Source organism: Pavona decussata, unplaced genomic scaffold (genome assembly GCF_977016875.1).
Source record: "Pavona decussata unplaced genomic scaffold, jaPavDecu1.1 SCAFFOLD_262, whole genome shotgun sequence".
NCBI lineage: Eukaryota > Metazoa > Cnidaria > Anthozoa > Scleractinia > Agariciidae > Pavona > Pavona decussata.
In genome coordinates this window covers 850001-874143 of record NW_028145665.1, presented here as the reverse complement: position 1 = coordinate 874143, position 24143 = coordinate 850001, and the positions used below count along the sequence as shown (strand labels likewise).

The 24143-nt window shown below is 39.9% G+C and overlaps 1 protein-coding gene and 1 long non-coding RNA gene across 2 annotated transcripts in view; both read right to left on the bottom strand.

The window, feature by feature from the left end:
* Positions 1-6230: 6230 nt before the first annotated feature.
* On the bottom strand, positions 6231-8966 carry LOC146456031 (uncharacterized). Its single transcript, XM_085093638.1, has 2 exons — positions 8753-8966; positions 6231-6901 (listed from the first exon to the last, which is right to left on the bottom strand). The coding sequence occupies exons 1-2, from the start codon at positions 8964-8966 to the stop codon at positions 6231-6233; spliced, it is 885 nt and encodes a 294-aa protein (XP_084949764.1).
* An 11837-nt stretch (positions 8967-20803) lies between these two features.
* The window catches only part of LOC146456029 (uncharacterized), a 19676-nt gene continuing 16336 nt past the window's right edge, over positions 20804-24143 (bottom strand). The window contains exons 5-6 of the long non-coding RNA XR_014858904.1: positions 21375-21551; positions 20804-21051 (exon numbers count right to left, since the gene is read on the bottom strand). This is a non-coding gene — a long non-coding RNA (uncharacterized LOC146456029). The remainder of the gene's footprint in view (positions 21052-21374; positions 21552-24143) is intronic.

Below are 24143 nucleotides of genomic sequence, written 5' to 3'. Positions count from 1 at the left end.
GGCTCCTCTCTCTGGCCCTGCGTTTGTATCTGGTGCCAGTAGAATAATTTCTGCAACAAAGCTCAGTTCCTCATAGAAGTGGCCCATCTTAGCAAGCTTCTGGAGGGACTAGGTCATGGCACTGATTTCAGGTGGTCGCTCTGTGTTGCACTGGCACTCTGGGGGAATCTTAGCTATCCATAATGCCAAATCATACTTAAACTTGCCGTGCTCTGCCTGCAGCTTCTCTTTCCTTGTTGCTCTACCTTCATTGGGAAGGGAGGTAAAAAACTGTTCTCCAATCACGTTCATTTCTGTCTTCCCATAGTCTGCAAAGCTGGTTTGAGATGGCTGTGCGTTTTGCAACCCAGTTTGGACGACCGCCGAAGGAGGTTGTGGTTGCGGAGTTGCAGGAGAAAGCAACGATCCTACGGCCAAACCTGGGGGTTGTTGTAAGCCCGCACGCTTGTTGAGAATGGCAGCTGAGATAAGCGATCGGAGCTGTGTGATCTGCACCTCAGTAAAGGCGGTTGCTGGCACGGGAGTTTGGTCCACGCTAACCGTCAGAGGGCGCTGGGCCGGCAACGTCTAAGGGACCAACAACTGGTGGCGTAGCGTGCTCGAAAGCGTGGATCCGTTCAGCGAGCCGCGCCTTATTGCCAGTCGTCACAAGATTTCGAGCCGAAGCCAACAGCACTAAACTCTGGCGTAGAAGGGCCAGAAGTTGGTGGATCTCCATGGATGCCGGATTTACCATATTGGAGAGGAGGCGACGGTTTCTAGTTGGATGAGCCATACTCAAAGGAAAGCGAACTTACAATGGATAAAATATATCATGTGTGCTATTCCTACAAAGACTGGCATATGGAAAATACACGCACGTAAGTGCTGTTCTTGTGACCTGATACGCAACAGATGGCTTAACTGATAATATTCAAAAAGGCACATGCATGCAAACCTAAGCGAACTAGGAACAATGACATGGGTAAATGTTAACTCTGTGGTCACGCCATAGTGATAAGCAACAGAGTTATACTGTACTTTACAAGTGAAGTGAGCATTAATGTCCTGCGGCGTTTTGTTCCATTCTTTATAGCACAACAAATGCAACTCAGTGCTTGATACTTCTCACTTCAGTTGGGACAGGAGTGAATAAGGCTTATAATTTTTCATATCAAAATCATAACAACAGGAGATCCATTTAAAGTTGAAGTTACAAATATTGTTGTCGTAACTAATTGAACCGCTTGCATTTCCACCCCCCTGCCCCCCAAAAAATAAATAATTAAAATCCGAACGAAAATGTCGGACAATAACCACGGAAAACTGCCAAAAACATTGGCCCTGCTTATTGTGTAGTGGTCTGGTATTTTTTCCAAGAAAAAGGCCTAGGAATTAAAAAAATATTTTCGTCTGTGTTAAAATGGTTTCGACATATCCCCAATATCCGTTCAAATTTTCTAAGACGAACGTTGGGCAAATTTTGGATGTACGTAGTCGTAGTATTCAAACGGTTTCAATGCCATTCGACACATTTAAATTTGTTTTCAACAAGCTTTTGTCAGTTTTTTTAGCTTTCAACAATGTCGAACGACCTGTTTAAACGCATGTTGAAGGAAATGTTGAAACTGTTTAAATGGGCCTGAAGCTGCATGTGCAGCATTGACTTGAACCAGTGAATCAACCATTGATTCGTTGCAGACATACTTGTGAGTCCAAGCAGATTTTACAAGTAGGCTCATCAGTCTAACTAAGTGAGAAATAATTAGTTTTTCTTTATTCGTTATCCTTATTTGTCTCCCCATGCGTTCCGAGATTTGGTTAAATTGACGATGACGTTTGTTGCTGGTCACTGGTAGCTCTTGGTTGTAACACTTTCATAAAAACATCTTATTGAAGGTACAAGATAATTCCATAAGGAAAAATCAGAGAAAATTGAACATTTGCCAGTAGAGGGGCTAACGAAAAGCCGTCTCAGTCCAAGATGTCTGAGAGAATTTAAAGAATATCTGCAACCGACCGACAATCTCCAGTGGAGTTATGACAAACTGATGTGTCTTTCGTTCCTGGCCGATTTGAAGCAAAATTGACCTGCTGCCACAACATCCTGGAATTATTGTAGTGCATGACCATTGGACTGATCTTCTCGGTCAGATAGTTCCTCAATTTCTTTGTCGTCTGAACTGTTGGGGAATAGAAGAGAGGAGGTAGCCATTGTCCAATGGAAGTTATGTCAGGCAGGCAGCTGATAAGAGATGAACTTCTTGATGCTTTATTCGCGTGGAGCAGGACGAAAAAAGAACTGTGAGCTGGAAATGCATCAATAAATATGAGTGTGCTAATTGTGCACGTGCGCAGCAGTAACACAAATGCGACAGATGAAGTGAAATCTCTCCAATAGATTACAGATGGAAGGTGCACATGGATCTAGCATCCTACGCCCACAGTCTTTTGACTCATCATGCAATCCTCCTCTCGTGACAAGCCCTAGTTGGATATTAGTTTTTGTTAATTGATGACGTTAATATTAATGACGTTTCAAGGCAGCTATTGATAGCAGAGATGCTTTGTAGGCTCCCTGAAGGGACTACCCTGACGTCTTACATAATTATTTTATTTTTTCTTTGCTTTTAAATAAAGGTGTCAATCTAATATATTTCAGTCGGTAAAATGAGAGGTATTTATGACCTTTTATGACTCATTTATTGGTCTTTATTGAACCATTATCAACGTTATTGTTGTAATTTACGATGACGTTTGTTGCTGGTCACTGGTAGCTCTTGGTTGTAACACGTACATAAAAACATCTTATTGAGGGTATAAGATAATTCCATAAGTAAAAATTGGAGAAAATTGGACATTTGCCAAAAGACGGGCTAAGGAGAAGCCGCCTCTGTCTAAAGCATCTAAGAGAATTTGAAAAATATCTGCGACCGACCGATAATCTCCTGTGGAGTGATGACAAACTAATGGTCTGTCGTTCCTGGCCGATTTGAAGCAAAATCGACCTGCTGCCACAACATCCTTCTTGGAGGCAGATGTGATGTTGAACAGTTGTGCCTGATCGCGAAACTGATGGCTGACAAGGAAGATTTTGAGAGAGGCACCTTTGCCAATTCCATGTATACAAGAAGTTGTATCACACCCAAGGTGAACGAAATGTTGTTGCACACTTCTTGACCAAGCTTCTCCTTCAGCACTTTTATCTTTCAGACATGCCGTCTTCTTGAATTGCCCCTTTTCTCAGGCTGAAAAAACAAATCACAGGCGACCATTTCTGTGTAATAGCGCAGTAAAATGAGGAGATCACTGTCAACCCCAACAAGCACAATGTTCACTCACATTCTGCACATCCTTCTGAACTATAAGCAGATCTGCATCCGCCTGTGAGTGATATGTTTGCCAATTAACTTCCTGAATATTGTAACTTACTCGGGAGAATAAGGAGGTAAAAAAACCAAGCAAATTACGGAAAGCACGGATGCGCAGCTTAAAGACGAACACGACGAATTAACAACAATAGCGTGAAGGTTTATTGAACAGAAATGCTCAAAGTTCCGGTGACAAAGGTCGCTGAGTTGATAAGATTACAAGGTCGATGAAAATCGATGAAAGACAATGAAAATTGATGTTAGTCGGTTCGAACTGAAAGGCGATAAGTAATAAATAGAAACTGATTTAGCTAAGCTATCTTAGAGTAACAAAGAAGGGAATATAAAAGGCTAAAATAAATGAGAATAGTGTCGAAAAGCATAACACTAAAATATAATAGCATTAAAATCAAATAAGCTAACAATGATAATCAAGATGATACGATGACAGAAACTTTGATGTAGATCAATCAATAAATCCTTGTCTCCTTGCTGAGAACTGACGATTAATAGCGAATTGAAAAACTAAATACTATGAACTTAACTAGCACTGAAGGAATAAAACGAACGAAACTAAACTAAGAAACCTAAACCAATTACTAGAAAAACTAGAAACAAGAAAATAGTAAAAACTCACTTTGGTTTGCACACGCACCAATGCTTGACTTGACTAATAAGCTCTGACTGAGAACTTGACGGTGAGCACGAGTGTAGACTGAATTAAATCCAGATGAATGACTGAGACGTTGACTCAACGAAGTCTACACTAGAACTGAATTACTTAGCTGAAAACGCTAAAACTTATGACTAGCAAAAACGTGCTTGGCAAACCTAGAAAAACATTACGCATTTCCTTTGCGGATGCTAAAGCAAAGCGCAGGAAACCATAATAGCTATGACTAACCTTATCTATGAAGGTGCTACTCTCTAAAGAAATACCGAAACACCAATTTAGTGATGGCGGGTAAAAAATGCGGAAAAACATCACGTTTCAAACCAACATTCCGGCCCCTTATAGGCGGTACTGCAGATAGCCTTTACAAGGAGAAAGAAAGAATGGTTTAAAACATGAGATTGACTAAACTAAAACTTTAAAGTAATGACTAATAAACAATAACATAATGTCAAATAAAGTTCAATCCACTTGCAATGGATTTTCAGAGTTCAGTGTTCATACTAAATACTTAGGTACTGCTGTTTGGAACATCAGCTGCTTGCAGTAGCACAATCTTGTTGATTGGTCGAACCAGCTCCAATGTACTGGTCTTCAGCTTGACAGAGCGTACTAGTCCATCTCTGCTGTTGGCATACACCTCCAGGATCCGACCGAGTGGCCAGGAGTTATGGGGTTTCTTGTCATCGAGTACCAGCACAACGTCGTCTACTGCAAAATTTCTTCGCTTCTTGTACATTTCTGTTGCTCCTGGAGAGGGTTAATATTCACGTACCCAGCGTCGCCAAAACACATCAGCAAGGTACTGAACTTGACGCCAGCGGCATTTGTTGTAACAATCCTGCTTAGAAAAGATTCCGGGTGGAACAGCAGGTCCTGCTCGGAACAGCAACAGGTGATTGGGCGTCAGGGGTTTCAGATCCCGTGGATCATCAGAGAGTTTGGTGATTTGTCTGCCGTTTACTATGGCCTTGACTTCACACATCAGAGTACTGAGACTTTCTTCATCTAGTACTTGTTCCTTGATTAAGGCTTTTAACACCTTGGGTACGGTGCAGATGCACCGCTCCCACACTCCACCGTGATGGGAACCAGTTGGGGGTTTGAAGGTCCACTTGACATTACGCTGTAGCAAGAAGTCATGGATTTGGCTTTGGTTCCAACTGGTGATAGCTTTGCGCAGCTCTCTCTCGCCCCTTACAAAGTTGCCTCCGTTGTCGGAACGCATCTCTTCGGCCAGACCTCTTCTTGTGACGAATCTCCGCAAGGCGTTGATAAATGACTCTGTATCTAGCGAGCTCATGACCTCAATGTGAACCGCTCGTAGGGCTAAACAGGTGAAAATGACGCCATATCTCTTGACTTTGGATCGTCCGCGCCGGACTTCAAAGGGAGCAAAGCAGTCGACGCCTGTAAAGGTGAAAGGCGGTCTGGAGGGCGTCACGCGATCTACAGGCAGTTCAGCTGTCTTTTGTTGACCTGCGGGGGACTGGTGTTTTCTGCAGATGAGACACTTTTCTAGTATCCTATGTACAGCAGATCTTGCATTTATGATCCAGTATCTATAACGGATGAGGGATAGGGTGTACTTCTACGCCCGAGTGACCAGAAACGTGGTGATAATCGAGAACGATACGTTTAGCCACGTGATGATCCTTTGGTAGAATCATAGGGTGCTTGGTGTCTGTGTCAAGGGACGCACGCTTCAGACGGCTGCCAACTCGCAGAAGGCCTTGAATAATAACAGGATCGAGCTTCTGGATGCTACTTGACTTGAGGGCCTTGTGCTTGCTAGTGTTTGGCTGAATTGTGTTCTTTAATCCGTCATACTCTTGCTTGAAGAATTGATGCTGAACGTAATTAAAGATTGCGTGTTCTGCGTCACGCAACTCTGTCATGGTGATGGGACTGATCGTGCTTGAAGGCTTGCTATGGGGTGCTTCCTTTGACTTTAGACTCTTGGCTGACTTCTGTAGGTTTCTCCTCAATCGCAGAAACCAGGCTACGATTTTTTTGAGCCTTGACCAGGAAGAGAATCTTTCGATGATTTCGGTTACAGGATCGCGGGTGAGTACATTGACTGTGTATACAGCTTTTTCTGACTTTATTTCAGGGTCGTCTTCTGGTATTGCGCTCATCATGCCTGTGGGCCTTTGAGGCCACATTTCAGGAGGTGAAGAAAAAAAGTTTGGGCCTTGAATCCAGCGCTATAAGGAATCAGCAGGCACACCTCTAGAGGTATCATCTGCCGGATTATCTTGTGTGTTCACGTACTTCCACTGAGACGGAGAGGAGGCATCGTGTATTGTCGCTACGCGGTTGGCAACAAAGGTTTGAAACCGCTTTTCTTGATTCTCGATGTATCGGAGAACGCAGGTACTATCAGTCCAGAAGAAAGACTCAGTTATTGGCAGGGTTAGCTCGTTTCGAGAAATTCGGTCCAATCTGGTTGCTATGACAGCTGCTGACAATTCCAGGCGAGGCATTGTGACTGGTTTAATGGGGGCCAGCCTTGATTTGCCCATGACAAACGTACACTTAACAGCACCACTTTGGTCTGTGATCCTGAGGTAGGTAACTGCGCCATATCCTAGCTGTGATGCGTCGGAGAAGTGATGCAGCTGATATGAAGTGGTCTCTTCAGAGCTGAATGGCTTGAAGCAGCGGTCTATTTCCAGTTGCTCGAGTCTTGGAAGTTCTTGTAACCAGGCCTGCCAATGCTTCAAGTATTCTTCAGGTATCGGGTCGTCCCAGACAAACTGATTTCGGCAAAGGTCTTGCAGAATTAGTTTTGCCTTCAGAAGGAATGGTGCGACGAATCCCAGGGGGTCATACACCGAGCTGACGATGGATAGTATCCCTTCGCTGGGTGGTGGTCCTTATTGGCGGTGAGGTCCTTATTGGCGGTGAGGTCCTTATTGGCAGTGAAGGGACATACTGTTTAATCCCACTAGAAAGGATTGGTGGATCAATGGGGACAGAATCTCGCGCTAACGGCGTTGAATGAGGCCATTTTTTGTTGGTTGTTCGTAAATTCAGCTTCAACTTGTTCGTAAACGCGTGTCTCTGCGTCTACCCCGGCTATTTCTCCTTGAGGTTCTAATTCTGCCTTTCGCTGCTGGAGTTTCAATTCTTGAAGCTGAATATCATAAATTTGTCAAAGTGTAGCTGCTTTCGTATCAAGCGCGGCCTTTTTCGCGAGAGCCCTAGCCTTTGAACTGGCAGTACTTCTGACCGAGGGTGCGACGGCTGAACGCGTGTACAAAGCGTGGCTTTCAACATTACTGGCAGAATCGTCAGGGCTGACATAAGCGCTGCGATCTGCGGGCAGCTTCTGTGCTTCTAGGTGGTTTAACCAATCGTTAATTTCTTTTTCGATTTCATTGGCAAGTTCCATAAGGGAGTTGAAATATCGGGCGGATTGCTCGCACTCACTTTCAGCTTCGTGAGCGGATTTGAACTCCTTTAAAAGTTCCTTTGGTTCATTTTGAGCTGTCTGGATAGTGCCTGCTGGTTTGCGTGCGGCGATTAATTATCATTGACCTTTCTGGTCACGCCAGATTCTGCCGAAGTGCAGGCGGCCTTTAATGAATCGTTTCCGGCAGCCATTATTAACCTTAGATAATCCAATTAAGTTGCGGTGATAGGAAATTGATATCGCGTGAAATTTTTGCGCCTTGATGATGACAGTCAGATTCATCTTGCTCCTTTTCTTTACCATCTTCTTTCTCTGGAGAAAGCACATCGTTCTTCTCAGAAACTAAGAAAGTTGGTTCACTTTCATCCACTAGACACTGTGATAGTTTAATCACAGGTTCTTGTTTGGCACCAACAACAACCCTTTTGCTTCAAATTAACTGTGTGAGCTTTTGCCTGAAGTTCAAAACGTCTGAACTTGGTCCATTAAAATGTCACGTCAGAATTTTTCAAAAGTGACATCTGCCTCTCAAAAAAACAACTGAACAAGATGATGTTGTGTTTCAACCATGGCAGTGAAATGAGGTGATGCGATTAGAACTTGTGTGTCAGTGCAGGAATACAAATCTTTCTTCTTCAGTGTGCAATCAAAGGCATTCTGACATCTCCTCAAAGGATTTTTTGAGACTTGAACTTTAAAACCACAATTCACTGGGAAGGACTGAGTCTTTTTCTTCATAAACATGTTTGTGTATTTCGGAAAACAATTGCGTTCTCCTGAAAAGTATGATTTGTTTGTTTTGCACTTCTTTTTTTGTTTTGCTAGTATAACATTTTTGGATGCTTTTTCCACTTTTTGGCATTCAATGTTTTGGTATGCAACATATGAAATTCATATTTAATTTCTCTGAAACTTTTTTTATTTGATTTTATTTTTTACCAGTATTACTGTGCCACATTATTATGAACTTACAATGCAACACTTAAAACTAGTATAATTTGTATAGGTAATCACATGATTTCGAGTGCAATTTGGAATAAATAAGCACAAGTAAATTTCTTTATAGACTAACAAAATTGCACAAACCCTTAGGGCAAGTGCAATTTGTAGGTGATTACTTATTAATAATTACTTATTAATAATATACATGTCTTATCTACCATGTTACCGATAAAAAAACTTATTGGAGAGGAGAATTTGTATTTTAAGGTTTTTTGGGGTATGTTAACGATAGTAAGACATTGTCTACTGAAAGAATTTTTTTTTTTGACTGGTGACCAACTTAATAATTTACATAGCATTGTTACTCACCTATGAGACAACATTGTCCTTTACCGTTATAAAAACAAGTCCTTATATTCTCCCACACTGTCGTTGTGTTGGCCATGTACGTTTTCTCAGAACAGGCGACACCAATTTCAATATTGAAATCGCCAATTTGGTACCTTGTGGCATCAGGTGTCAATCGGTATCCTTTTCTGAGATCTTTTCTAAGAGCACGCAAATCTTGGTGAATGTCTGACATCTTGAAAAAGATATTTCTGCAGCCAGATTTCTTGGAGTGGCCGTATTTATAAACCTCTTGTAGTAATGACGGTTACTTTCGAGCTATCTACTGTGGACACTAGTTAACTTACTTTCGTTGACGGAATTCTTGTTGGCAAACTGAGCCATAGTCATCTGAACTGATTTCAGCCTTGGGAGTAGGGTATTGTCGAGTTTGGATTCGAGTTCGAGTTCGAGTTGGACTTCGAGTTAGACTTCGAGTTAGACTTCGAATTGGACTTCGAGTTGGACTTGGAGTTGCGAGTTAATAATTCAAACGCAAGTATGTAATTAATGTTAAGAAGCAGAAATATGTATAAATAAACAATAGCCGCCATTTGCACTGATGTCCAGAAATGCATCTAAGCCTGAATTTGGGTACTTCATATAAAGCAAGCCTTTTTGTCGTTTTCATATGACTTCATGTTTGATAGAATTATGTGTGTTTTTGTGAGAATTAAGGTTAGGGGACACTTGTGATGTCTATCATACAGTTCATGAATCTCATTAGCGTGCATTTCTGGACATATATCGCCATTTGGCGCGAAAATATGCTCAGATATTTTTCCTTGGACACTATCTGTTCCGAGAAGCAAACAGTTTTGCGAGAGCGAAGCTCGAAGAAAACTGTGAGCTTCGAGGAGCAGATAATGTCCAAGGACAAATATCTGAGCATATTTTTAAAGCCAAATGGAGGCTATTGTGTTTATTATCCTTCAAATTTTTCTCGCAACATGTAGCAGCGAGCTTGAGTATTTGAACATTTCGTTTAAGAACAGTTTACCGTCAAAAATGTTGAGAGCGTACATGTATTTTGTTTTCTGATACTTCTTTATCGACCAGCAGGTTTATCTCTCCTTCTGTCACAAAAGCAAACCGTTCCCCCATCTTGACATTAATTTTAATTGTAAACAAGACACACCTTAAAGTTTTTGATTTTGCGGAATATCACTTGGGAAATATCATCGGATATTCCCCAGTTTTAGCTGGGGTATATTCGGTCACGTGAGGCGTTTAGGCCAATCGCGCACGATCGAAAATATTTGATGGATTATAAGCTGGGATATTGGGATATCGGGATTTTTCATTTTTTACGTGGTTTAAGTGATAAGATTGGTGACAAATACCAAAAAATATAGAGCAGGGATATGGTACCATTTGTCACTGCAAATGAATAATAACAAATAGTCCATTTTTGGAGTCGTGTCCCATATATAAACTAAAAGACGATTTCATATGAATCTGAATTAAAAATAATTTTAAGTACCTCTCTACATGTCATTTCGTTCTACAAGACAATCATAGAAACTTGCAAAGTAAAAACGCAACGAAAACAATGAACTACGATTTGACATTTAAAACAAGCTGTCTTCTCACAGTCAGTTTCTAAAACAATTGGTTTGGACAAAACATCAGCTTTCAAAAGAACAAATTATTTCTTGGTTTCTTTACAAACTGACATTAAATAAACTTTTTCTGACGGTACATTTGCACTCTCTGTAATCTGCTACTTAGACAATAGTTCTGGATGGCAGCAAGTCTTGTAATTATATGTAAGACAAATAAAGTAAATCAAAACTGTAACTGTTAAAACTCTAACTGTAACTATCATTTAATTAGTGACCCGAAAGGATGCTGGTTGGCCAAAAAGGTTCTTTGACCGTGCCGTGGTGCGATTAAGCATGCTTTCTGCAGTCAACTTGGGTCAGTCACAGGTAGCTAAAGTATCACAAAATAGCACTTTGGGTGGCAAGCTGTGCCAACCCAACGTCAAGAAAATTCAACGTACGTTTTTTAAGGGAAGTGAACTTTACTTTTTAACCGTAACTTTTATGTTGATAATTTTTTGGGCGAAATCTGGAAAAGTTTTTGACAAGGTCCTTTCACATGAAAATTTGAAAGTAAGTAACTGTCTTCTTTTTTCTCCAGATTTCTGAATCCTAAATCTTTGAGTCGCTAATCGCGCGCCCTTCTGGGATCGGAATTGTCCCATCCGGACCTCGAGTATGGACCGTTCCGAAATTTCCAACTTTGATAACGTTTCAAGCTTTTTGTTGCACTGTAAAACAACGTAAAATGTAAACAAGTTCAGATTCCGATAGCTCAATTTGGGGCCAAAATGTCAAACGTACGGGTACGCCACGTTTGAATTGAACGGCTGGAGAGCAAGGTCTTGCTCTCCAACAACTTTTTCAATACAAATCTTCTTATTTTTTAAAAGAATTCAAACTTTCTTAATAATCTCATTCTTTAATGCCAGGGGCCTCAAACTTGGCCATTTTTTTTAAGTTATAGCCCATAATTTTATGGAAAGTAGGCCACGTGATGGTCTGGCTTCGAAGGGCCTGTTAAAATTAAACACAAAAGTTGCCTTTAAAGTAATAATACTGTAGAGAAATAAAAAAGGAAAACGTTATTTGCTGGCTTTGGTCGTTCCGTATGCCGAGGGCAGTACTTAATACCCCGGGCACCTAAGCCTAGAAACATTTCCGTACAATTCCAAACCAAAGTTGAGATGCAAGGCATTTTTATGTGCATCACGAAGGAAAGCATGCAAACCTGGTTGCAGCTGTAGCAGTGAAGGGTGAAAGAAGGGTAGTTTAGATCTGAGGCAATGCATATTGCAATGAAAATATACATTGCCCATTCTTGACATCTTCCTTTCATTGCTAAAGTACTCCCTCCTCATTTTGGTAGCTACCACTAGATCAAGCGGTGGTGGAAGTGTTTGCTGACCATTGATTTTTAGGGACTGTTGGCAGCCATAACAATCCGACACATTTGGATGACAAAAACCCAGGAGAGTTAAGATGTAGTACCCTGGGTTTGCGCATGGACGTGGTAGAGGCAGAGGCTGGGAGTGTGTTGAGTGCTGTGAGATTCCCGCCGTGGGCAGTATAGACTGAGAAGTCTGCATCAAGGACTGGGAAGGCAAATGTAAGTTTGACACTGAAGACTGGGTCGTCTGCACTAAAGGCCGGGGAATTTGCACTGAAGGCATGGACATTCGCACCAAGGGCTGTGACGATTGTAACAAAGGTTCAGAGTTTGTTACTTGCACCAGAGGTCGGGACAACGTTGAGGTTGTTTGAGTCATCGAGGTTCTCGAGGTGGTGGGCACTTTTGACTGATAGGTCTGCACAAGGGTTCCGGACGCTTGCACCAAGGACTGAGTCGTTTGCACGAAGGGCAATAGTGGAGGGTTTGTAACCCCGGGCTGAGAGTAACGCTGTGCCGACGTGCTTGTCTGTCTCGCCTGCCCACCTGATGTTCTCATTCCAAGGATTTGCGCCAGCATCTCCTTACTTGGTCTCTTCTCTTGCATTACGGGGTCGTCTTCTTTTGCATTTAGCACAAAAAGTAGCACCCATAACACGTGCTTGCAATGGCAGGGGCGCCTCTAGGGGCAGGAGCAGGAGACAGTGTGACAAAAGTCCACCTCGTAATTCGTCTGACCCTGTTTAACGATAAATTTTACGTGGTAAGCGGCAACCTGCAACATGCCATCTATTTCCATGTCACTCGCCTCTGATGTGGCACAGCAGATAGATTTAGCCAGTTGTTTACTAATCTGACCCTTAGCACCTCCTTTTTTCTTTCCTCGTTTAGTGGGGCTGTGACGAAACCGGGTCTACACACCCAGCTGCATCGGCTAATGAGTACAGATCACCCTCAAAGTCCTCCTCTAAAATTTCTCTGCCGTAAGCTTGTGCTCGCTGTAGCTGACCTTCTCGCAGCTTCCTGTCGACATGCTTGCTGCTTGGTCCCTTGCCAGACGATTTCAAACTTCCCTCCATGAAGCGCTTCACGGTTTTCTCTAGTCGTAGGTTTTCTCTGACGTCATGGTGTGCAGCATCCACCAAACTAAGCTGTACAGCGCCTGATTTAACCCAAGTGGAGTGGCCTGTTTCAGCCATGTTCATGCGTGGTGGGTTTTAGCTATTTTTGAACGCCCTTAAGGTGTGGGTTTTCCTGTCTTCCCACCATTGGATCCATGGGGTCAGGATTTGCTTTTCCTCTGGCTTTTCTTTAATAAAGCGAATCAATTCGGCTCTCTTTTTTTCAAAGACAGAGACCGTGTTGGCTTCCAGTAGCGCACGGGCCAAACTTTCAAAGCGGGTCTTCCTGGTGCCATGGAGTTTTGCACTCCTGCGGCTAACAGACTGCTTGAAATGAAATTCGCAAGAGACCACCTTTGAAACTGCAGCTTCACCGAAAACAATTCGAATTGCATTCCATTCTGCACCCGCCTCATCAAGCACCCATCCACATGGGTTAAAGACGTACTGGTCATCTCCCGATGCGTCTTGTAGCACCTAAAAAAAAAAAGGTGATATAAATTTACTTAAAAATTGATTCTTAGTCCGGCAAATGTTTCAGAGACGCTGGGCCAAAGCCATTCCGTTTCTATCAACACTGGATCTTACAATTCTCAATAAAAGCTCATATTCCATGGCCTTATTTTCCGCCAATAAATTAATAAAATAACTTCACAGACTTGTGATAAGGCTCTTTGGAAAATACAATTTGAATGGCAGAGTGAAAGAAGCAAAGTCCTGTTTGTGTCATCAGAGTGCCTTTGGATATATATAGGATAATTCTATTATAACTAGGTAAAATACTGAGATTTTCCACTAAAACTAAATAAAACTAAAACCAGATACTAAATTAAACCTGTTTCTATGCAGCTATAGTTAAGAAGACGCCCGAAATTCCTCTTTGACTCTCAAAAAGGTAACAAGACAAAAATAAATTATTGCGTAAATACAAATGACTTGTCGTGTTTCAGTGGAAGTGTGTTGATAGCTTTAACAAAACTGTTATCGAATGCAAACAATTCTAAGTGAGACATACCTCATTAAATAGCGACAAAAACTTGACAAAGGCATCTGTGTCTTCTCTGGTGCTTTCCATAGTAGCAAGCTTCACCAACTTGCATAACAAGGGATGATAGACCCACAAAGTCAAAGTCTTAAACCCACAACAGCGTCTATGAGTGGCATCGGCGTAACATAACTGGTCCTTAAGAAGGCCATTCTTCGCACTATCCATGCTCAGTGCCAACCTCGCTTGAAACCCAGAGCATTTGAACACGTATGTTAAATCACCATTTTGACGTTGATCGTTGAAACGCTACACCAGGTAGGGATCCCTTTGGTCGCAAAACTTTTTAAGTTCGCAGAGTGCATCAAACGAATGCCCATGCCGTTCCAACGACTTTTTTGCCTTAGCTTTTGTGTCCTGAACACGTCTTGAATCTGCCAGGCTTTGTGCTAACTCGTCTAACTCTTTCCAAGTGTTTCCTGGTTTTTTTAACGCGAACACCAGAGTATTTGCAGCAGCTTCAGATGGTTTCAGGGAGGAGTGCTTTTCGAAGTCTTCTTTCAGTTTGTCTTCTATCGCCAAGTTTAGTCTGGCAGGAATTGCTCTACAAGTATGAACTCCACAATGATAAATGTCAACTCTTGTTTTGTCGGCGCTAAACTCCCAAATTTTGACGGCGGGGCAGCTGATGTGGGTCGCATCTTCTTCACAAATGACGCATTTTTTCTTTTTACCCGCGGTAAATTGGACATCGTTACAAGAACCCTTCTCTTTCTGAAACAGACATTTAGGGTTTTGACACCTCCAGGATCCACTGCATCGTGCCGGTCTTCTAACTCCTCTATGCTGACTTCTATTACATGTGCACCACGTAAGCCACGGCCTGCCGTCTTTGCTCGAATCCATCATCTTCCGAGAATCGCATTCTAGTTGAAAGTGTCGCAGTCCATCTAGGTCGAGGGGAAGTTTAACGACCTTTTCAGTCTTGATGCTTTCAAAAATTTCCATGTCGATCCTCTTTTCTCTGCCAACATGAAATACCGTTTTAGTAATTGTACATAATAATCATGACCGTTATAGTTATTGTTAGAGACATTTTCAATTGAGTGTTGAAAGTAATCGGGAAATTACTTTGGTTTTGGTTCTGGTTTTACTACGGTTTGTGATTGGCTGAGTAGTCTAATTGATAAGTTATTGGTTTGGTTTTGGTTTCACGACACTCAATTGAAAACCGCTTTATTACCATTAGCAATTAGCAATGTCATTATTATTATTATTGGTGTGTGGCGCGATGATGACATTGAATAGTTTATTTGGTACTGAAGAGAGCAAGTCGTAACATATATTATCTTCTCTTTTAATGTAGGTATCCTGATTAATGACGGGGCGTAAATGTTAATGCGAAGACCAAAAAACATTCTACCAAATCAACTCTGACCTGAAAAAGACCTTTTATGTTACCTCAAAGAACAAACATCGTCTACGAAACAAACGCAACACTGTGTTTTATCGTAACGGGACTGGTTGGATGTGGATTCTGTTTGAATTCTATGAAAATGCGTCCATTCTATCCTCATGAGCAACTGCCACCACTGATTTCGGGTAAATTCTCCAAAGAAACATACGAATCGACTCCATTGTAGCAACTTTCATATAATACGAAGACAGAATTTAAAAATCAGTAACCCAACTTTTTCAATTTTAAATCAGTTTGTATCCTTATAGTTAACGCTAGTAATTCTGGAATAGTGCGTATTCGTTTTCACCAACAGAGGATGATCATTCCCTTTTGTTTTTCGCTGATCAAAAAAGGTTCTATCACTTTCCATAGGTTTATTGAACGCGTGTGACTTTAGTATCAAAATTGAAATAGTAAATAATTTCTGTAAAACAATGACATATGTGACTAAGCCGGAAAATGATGATGTCAAAGGTTAGATAATAATACACTCACTGAGCAAAAAACAAGCGGCTGCGGTAACCAGCACTTTCAGTTGACGTTCCTGTACATGTACGGCTCCTGCAAGCAAAAAGCATTGTTGAACACTGGGTATCAGTGTCAAACTTTCATTTCCTAGGTGTAGGGTGTTCAAACCAATGTTCTTGGGCTAACTGTTTACCCTTGGCATGGCCAGTATCGTTACTAAAAAAAACTAATCGACCCACCTTAAGTTTGGGGAAAAGAGCTTGAGTACGGAATATTATACCAATCGTCAAACAGTGCAGTAATAAAATGCTATACATACCACTGAGATATAGGGGAATCCAAGATTGGTATTTATGCTCGACCACGCGCTGGTGTAAATGCCTAAGTGTAAACCCTACGTAATGTCCCTAAAGACCTTGACAGAAATTTTTCTGTCCTTAAGAAGTGCATGAATAAGTTCGATTGCTTAGTTTACGAAATGTTGCTAATTAGAGAGTTAACACCATCTCTCAATGTCCAATCGGACTCAATTCAAGCTAAACTATTTACATGACATTATATATTCAGACATTATGTTAATTTTTTGGTGAACTATTTCTGACATTGACTTCAATTATTTCTATCACTTCAAACTTGATAATGGCGTCATGACGACCCCGAAACGTTGTTCCTTTTTATCGTTTATCTTTACTTGTCTATTTTAAGAGTCAACAGCTAATTTGAAAGAAAAAATCAATCAAACCTGTCATAAGAATGTTCTCTACATCATTATCATAAAAACTGTCTGTTTATTAACTACTATAGTGCACAACCTCACAATAAATGTTAGTGTTAGCGTAAAAGGTTCCTTGTTCGGTGACTAAAAATCCTTTTGTGCCAATTTTAGCTTGAAAAAATTATGCATTTTTTGCACAATTAAACAGCTTAGTGATACATACTATCCATTACTTGTCAGAACATGATTAAAGAGTAATAGCATAATCTATTTTTATATATATACCTCTTTCAATAACGGTTTCTTTGGGATTAGGGATTGTCACTAAGAAACTATTATTTACTGGTCACTCAAAATAGTCATTAAAGAGAATTCGTAGCTTAATGCATAAATGCAAATGAATAATCGCAAAAAACAAGCTATTCTGAAGATATCAACAAATGCAAAGGGTGCCAACAAAACCAAAACTTCACTCATACAACTTTTTATTGCTGTGGCTTTAAAAAAATTGAATGTTCAGCAAACAAAAAAAATTTCTTTGAAATATTTCTTAAAATTCCTTTTCGCTAAAGGTTTGAAAGTAATCTAACTTGATCAGGAAATCAGGAAAACAAGACTGCCTAGCAGCTGATGAGTGGTAGTTTCTGAGTATACGCAAAACAAAAAGTAGTGAGTACCAGCTCATGATTCCTGGCACAATTTTCACAAGTTAAATACTTAACATTGTTTCATCTGTTTGCATGTAACCTTAGGTATCATCCAGTTTTTAGAACATTACTTTATGATGTGATTCTCTGGCACACAAGCTTTGCTTCTGCAATCTAAAAACCCACTCCTCCAAAGTTAAGATTCTTTCAAAATAAGTGGGTCTCGTAAGCCCCCATGAAAGTATTCCATTGATGTTAAGAAGATGAAAGCAGGTATAAAACAAATTACAAATCTATTAAGCAGACTGCCAGGTATTTAACCTAAATTAAGTTGGGCCCAGAAGTCACATGCTGATACCCAAAAATGTTTTTAAGTGCAGAAAAGCATTGATTCCACTCTGTCCAAGAAACCACAACTGGGCACCAGCGTAGCCATTTGTGTTTTCCTGATCACTTAATAATTATAATTCAAGATAAGAATCCTGCAGAGCAAAATAATCTACTCGTTAGAAAGAGAAAAAAACTGTAATTATTACAAAATTAAGCAACATTTGAGTCAAAATTAGTGCAGGTCTTTGGATCTATTATATCAAAAGTTTTTGTGTGAATGTTTGTGCTTCCTGTCATTGATTTCTGTCATAATTATGTTGCGTGCCAATGCCTGTCACTTTTAACCGAATAGATCCCTGTGTTCGTCAGTGGACACTAGGTATTCGGAAATCAATAGCCCACTTTGCTCAACCAATTTTCCTTGCGAGATGGCAGGTCTATGGCAAAAAATTTCACCAAACTCACAGAAGTGAACCTGCTCCCAGGCTTAACCTTTCCAGCTACCAGCAGATAGCTAGAACATATTTGTGTCCAGCTCAAATCAATCGCCCATGCAAAACCCTGGCAAATTAGACTATTTAACCAAATTTTATCTCTTGTTGAGAACAAATACACCAAAAATATCACACTATTTATGCCATCAAGACAAAATCAACGGTGAAAATTTTAATTTGCTCGAGGTGCATTGACACACAGCTTCTCCCGTGGCTGCTTTGCGGGGGTGTCTTTTCTGTTCTTGAAGTCTTCAAGATGCTTGTTGCTGCAAATAAAGAAGGCATTCAACCTTATAAATAAGGAAGTCAACATGTTTCATTTTTCCAAAGTTTTATTTCATAGTTGCTGTGTGGTAAAGGGCTTCAGTATGGACTGGTTCTTGGGTTGCTAAGCTGTGTTAGGGCATTGGAGTTGTACTTGCTTGCGTGTTTTAACCTTTGAAGATAGGCAACATGTTTTGGACAATTTTCTATTTTTTTCTGGATTTTAAATTGGGGTTACTTCGGAGTAGGTTCTGTTATACGCACGCTCTCTGCGTTAGAGGTAGCACTTTCAACAAACTTGAAATGGGCAAATACAGGGCACTTAATATTTTGTTTCATTGATTTCTGCATTGATCTTCAAATATGTTCCCTTTTCAACAAGCATTTTGCTATATAGAGGCAATAAAATTATGTTGACTGCTAATAGTGGTCCGTCTATATATTTTGTTATATTTCTTATTTAATTTGCTCTTCATAATTTCATTAATTTGGTAGAATGGTCATCATCATACTTTTGTTTGCTGTGTATTACTCTATTGGAGGGAGATTTGGGTGAATGTGTTGTTAAACAATTATAGCTTGTGGATCGTAATCCTACCTTTCATCATTTTCCATATTGTAATATTCTATATATCGCTGTATGGACATTCCAAGGCCTGCCAACTTCATAGAAAACTTCCAGGCCTCTTCCCCATTTTGCGGTGGAGCTTGCTTGCAAAGGAAATACACCTACACAGCAAATAAATCAGGTATACAAGTTATTGTCAGGTTGAATGTTGAATTGGTTACTGAAAAGGTACCTTTCTTAAGTATTGTGTGGTTCCAGAAAATATCCATGCCCCCACCACGGAGGGAATTGGAAATTCCAGAGGGGTGGGGGGGTCAATGGCCCAGAAAATTCCAGAGGGGAGAAGGGGTGAATGGTTGGATAAGTTTCCAGAGGGTCAACTTCACGTTCATGTCAGAAATAATTGTTCAAAATTGTAACTTACCAACTTAGCAACTTCGTAGATCTTTCTTGAAGACATAACTTTGTTTAACTGTTTTAAAGAAACCCTTGTTACATCAAAAACATGTTTCCTATTTCTCCGATAAGCCTTTGTAAGCGAAGTAGTCCAAGTGAGACAAGAAATCTTTGTCTGCGTTGCGTGACTCAGTGATTATAAAACTGTTGTTTGTGAAACTTTATTGCGTAGAAAAATATTGTTCACTGGCTACAATTGAATTTGTACCAATGTTTTTAAGAGAAACTTTTGTATGGCTATAAAGTGAGAGCCCCAATTTTACATAGAACATTGAAATATTTGTTTGTTATTTTTCTATAAACGGGCAAGGGTCAATTCCTGGGGTCAATTGATCAGTTTGTCAAAACTGACCCGTGTTAAAACTTATTTTGTCCAAAGTATTTCAACGTAAAGTCCAAAACTATTAACTTAATTTCTATGCCAAAATTCAGCGAAATAGAGCCAATTCAACATTCTTTTAATGCATTATTGATCTCATACAAAATTTGCATAAGAACGTGAACATGCTAATTCCGTTTTGCGGCTCCATTTCGTCTGCAGTTTCAAGTTACGATCTGAAAGGTCAATTTGCCTCCTTGCCCTGCTAGTGCTTATTTTGTCCAAGCTATTCCGATTCAATAGGAAAGCTATTGACTAAAATAACTGGACTAAATGATTGCCATGAGAAATATTGATTGAGTAGAACTAAAGCGATAATCCTTTTGATCTCCTATAAATTTGCATACAAACGTAAACATGACATATGCAAATTAAATGAAAACACATTTTTGCATTGCCGGACTTATTCCAACAGTTTAGATTTAAAATCTTCAGCGAAGCTAATGGTGAAGTTTGATGTCAATGACCACAGGTAAATATAAAACAACAATTATTTCAGTATCAAGAGCTTTTTGGCAAACTCTACCGGTGAAACTGAACAGCGCGCGTGCTCTTCGATAATGCATATTTTCTCCTCGTGTAGGCAGTTCTTGATATTTCTAAAAAGTAAAATGTTCAGATCAAACTGATTTTTGAGGCGTTCTTTTGAAATAAAACTTTTCCAGAGGGGGGTGGGGGTGTATTCTGTATTTGAGGAATTTCCGAAGGGGTGGGGGGGTTAAAAAAATACCTCGAAAATGGAAAATCCTGGGGGGTGGGTGGGGGTCCTATGTGAAATTCCCTCCGTGGTGGGGGCATGGATATTTTCTGGAACTACACATTATGGACATACGTATTTTGAAAAAGGTGATACTTATTTGTAAAGAAAGTAAACGTTAGAAGCACTGTTGCTGGTGCTGTTAACACATATTCCATAAAGGTGTCATTTTGAGGATATACATGTAATGTGTCGGTAACATGTTAAATTAAATAAATTGTTAAAACAAAAATAACTAATTTATAAATATTAAGCCAAAATAGTTTGGAAGTGGTGTGAACAAGTTATCCTATCTGGTGTATGAGTAGTAGTAGTGAGAGTCTTGTTATAAACCCATATAAAGTGGCAAATGGGATTTTATCCTATCTGGTGTATGAGTAGTAGTAGTGAGAGTCTTGTTATAAACCCATATAAAGTGGCAAATGGGATTTTACTTGGCAACTTTTTCCTTGAATCTTCGAATTTCTCCCAATTGGAAGTTGTCCAACTCATTTGCAACTTGTTCCATTAGTCTCTTGCCACTCACCGTTCAATTGTTTTCTTGAAAAACCCGTGTTTGTTCAATTCTGAAAAGCTCACTACTTTCCCCGGGTTTGAGAAAACTTGAGCTATTATTCTTTTCATTGGTGTTGCCATTTGAGTGTTGGTTTCTTTTTCCTGATGCTCATTTATGTTCAGCAAGTGGGTTTTGTCATTTAATGTGCCTGTAAAAAGAGTCACAGTGAAGGGCTAGAATTTTTAATAGTTCTCTTTATTATATTATTTTCTTTAGTAAAGAAGTCTGGTCTGTAAATTAGTTGTCATTTCCAAGAGTGAGTGTTGATGGTATGGAACACTGAATGTTGCTTATTTGGAAGGAAGTTAATGTGTAGTATTTTGCCTAATGTACGTTATAACTAGTATATATTTATTAAGGTTTTTTTGGTAGCTCGTTCTCTTTCTTGGAAGAAAGATAGCACAAAGCCATATGAGGGTACAGTGGTGAAGATAAATAGAATAATATTATGTATTATTAAATGAAGCTTACACAATTGGGCGAGGCAAGTGTCTACCAAAGATTGGGCAATGTTGATTGCTTGTGCTGTTACTTGTGGACATTTCTGTCGGGGAAGTGGGTTTGGGCTAATCTGCCCTTTCTCTGATGTCTCTTCGAATTCGTCAGCCAACTCTTCATCGTTTGCAGACTCTTTATTTCGGATTGGTCCTTAGGATTAAAAATATAAATATTAGGTGTAAGAGTTGAATGTGCAGTTCCATAAAACATCCATGCCCACCCTCTTTGGAAGGTTTTTTGTTTTGCCTTCTTCCCCCCCCCCCCTCCTCCAGGAAATTCCAGTTTTAGTTGTTTGTGTTGCTTCACTGCCCCTTGGAATTTCCAATGACCTTCCTTGGGGTGGGTATGGATTTTTTCTGGAACTGCTGAATGTGGAGTTAGCTATCTAGTTCACGAAGAAAGCCATGTTCGAATATCACTTGAAAGGTGATTGAGGCGCTTTTTTATTGTATTTAAAGTGTATTCGTGAAGTTAGATTTAAAGGATGAGGTCATGATGTAAAAAATGTTTTTTACTTGTTTGTAGTAGAGGCAATTAATGTAGTGGTGGTTAGGTTTTTTATTCGTTTTCCTGTAGAACTGAATGAAGAATATCCTTATTCATTTGTTTCTTTCTTGGTATTAATAGGTCATTTTGGCTATGCAAATATTTTGTGGTTATAGAGGTTGCGTCAGAAAATAACACAAGGATATTCTCATTTTGTTATTAATCGGTTTCAGGGTTCGGAAATACGCGAAATTTGGTGTACTTTACGCCAAAATTGTTTAGATGACTCCACTGAGGTTACGGAGGGTCATTTTGACTTCAGGAATATTAGAAATATAGCTGCAGTGTAAACCCTTATGTTAACCACTCAGTCAATTAATAAAAGTTGATAAGTAATTTCACAAGGAATTAATATACATTATTAAATTCTCAGCCTCGGATATTGCATTTCTAGCGTTCTGATTGGTTTACTAAATCTCGGTTATCAGCTCATATACCGTAGTTTGACCTTATATGGAAAACAAAAGCCCCAGGTGTCACTAAGCTAATTTTTTTTTTCGGCGGGAAGCAAAAGTTTCTTCGGAAAAATGTAGAAAAAAAAAAGGAAATGAAAGAAATACCAAACAATGCCATCTCAATATAACAACAATAAAAGCCACAAAGTTCGGTATGACACTATTTAATGGTACGTATCTCTGAAGTTTCCTTTAAGGTATTCCTGGAGGCTAAATCGAATCTTTCGGATCATGACCTTTTTTTAACATATGCGAGATTACTTAAAATGAGACCTATCCACCAAATTTCAGAGATTAGGACCGAAGCGTTCGCGAGTAATAAGCAAGAGAAGTTTCGTTTCTACGGGGTCTTTCGAGGGGAAAACACGGACTGCCTACTGCGAAAATCCTTGCGTCTTCTTCGTGTACAATTCCCCAAAGAGCATGATGTTGACAGATCTGTCAATAGTGCTCTCTTTTATGTGAAAGATGAGACTGTTCTGGAGTTCTGTCAGTTCTATATGGATGAAATAAAGTTATTGTCTTCACTAAAGACATCATATTTTGCGATCAACTCGGATGCTCTTGACGCGAAATTTCTGCAAAACCTGTAATTTGAACTTCACAGCATTACTTTCTTTGGTCTGTTGCGTCATTAATATTATTTGAAGTAATACCGTAATTCACGTCTTAGCACGATTATTTTACGAATAAACGCTATTTCTTCTTTTCACCTCTTATAGTCAACTACCTAACAGCACACGCTATTCCAATTACCCCTTCAGGTTTGCTGGAGCGCCGAACATATAAGGGTCGCGCGAAATCCAAGGAACGATTATCTAGACTGCGAGCTGTTGTACTTTTTCCCCTCATGTCATGCATGAAAAGCGACGGTAAAATTATGCGGTTTCGCCGATCGCTAGATCTATCGCGCGCTAGATTCGTTCGACAAACATTAGGAGAAGACAGTCTCTTGAATCTTGAAGCCAGGAGAGAACAGGAGAGAAATGCCAACGACGAAGTAATGATTCACATTGTTTTAAACGCGTTCTCAAACCACTTCCAGAGCTTTGGGCATCGTGAAGGCTTTTCGACCAGCCTTTCGGATTGCTCACTGCCATAAATAAATCTCTTTTTGCTATAAATAAACCTCTCTTTACAATAAAAAAAATCTGTAATATATTTCTCTATGAACCGTGAATTTGATTGTTTTCCAAGCATCGCATCAAAAATCGAACGTGTCAACGCCATTGAGAGGAGACGACCGAGGTGTCGTTGCTAGGTGAAGGTGATAAGCTAAACGCTGATTGGTTTCGCGGGAAAAATAGATGCTATGTATGGGCCTTTCAGCCATATTTGGGGGCCTTATTTTGCGTTTTACCGCTGAAATAATAATTGTGGATACTGAAATCACACTTATGTCCAGGATCGACCTTGTTAGCAAGAATTTGCTAGCAAATTAGTTTCGCAATTGTCGCAAAGAAAACGGCTATTAGAAAAGTATAGAAGAAATAGCAAAAATTGCAAAAGTAACAAGACATTTTCTTGCCATGAGAAAAGACTGAGTAACAAATATAGCAAAAATCACAATAATAACAAATGTAACAAGATTCAACACTTAGAAGAACATGAAGGATAGCAAGGCCCCGAAATGTCCGCAAATATCGCAAACATCGCAAAAATAACAAGGATTTTTTCTTGCTAGCAAAAAGCATTCATTACAAATATCGCAAAAATCGCAAGAATAACAAATGTAGCAAGA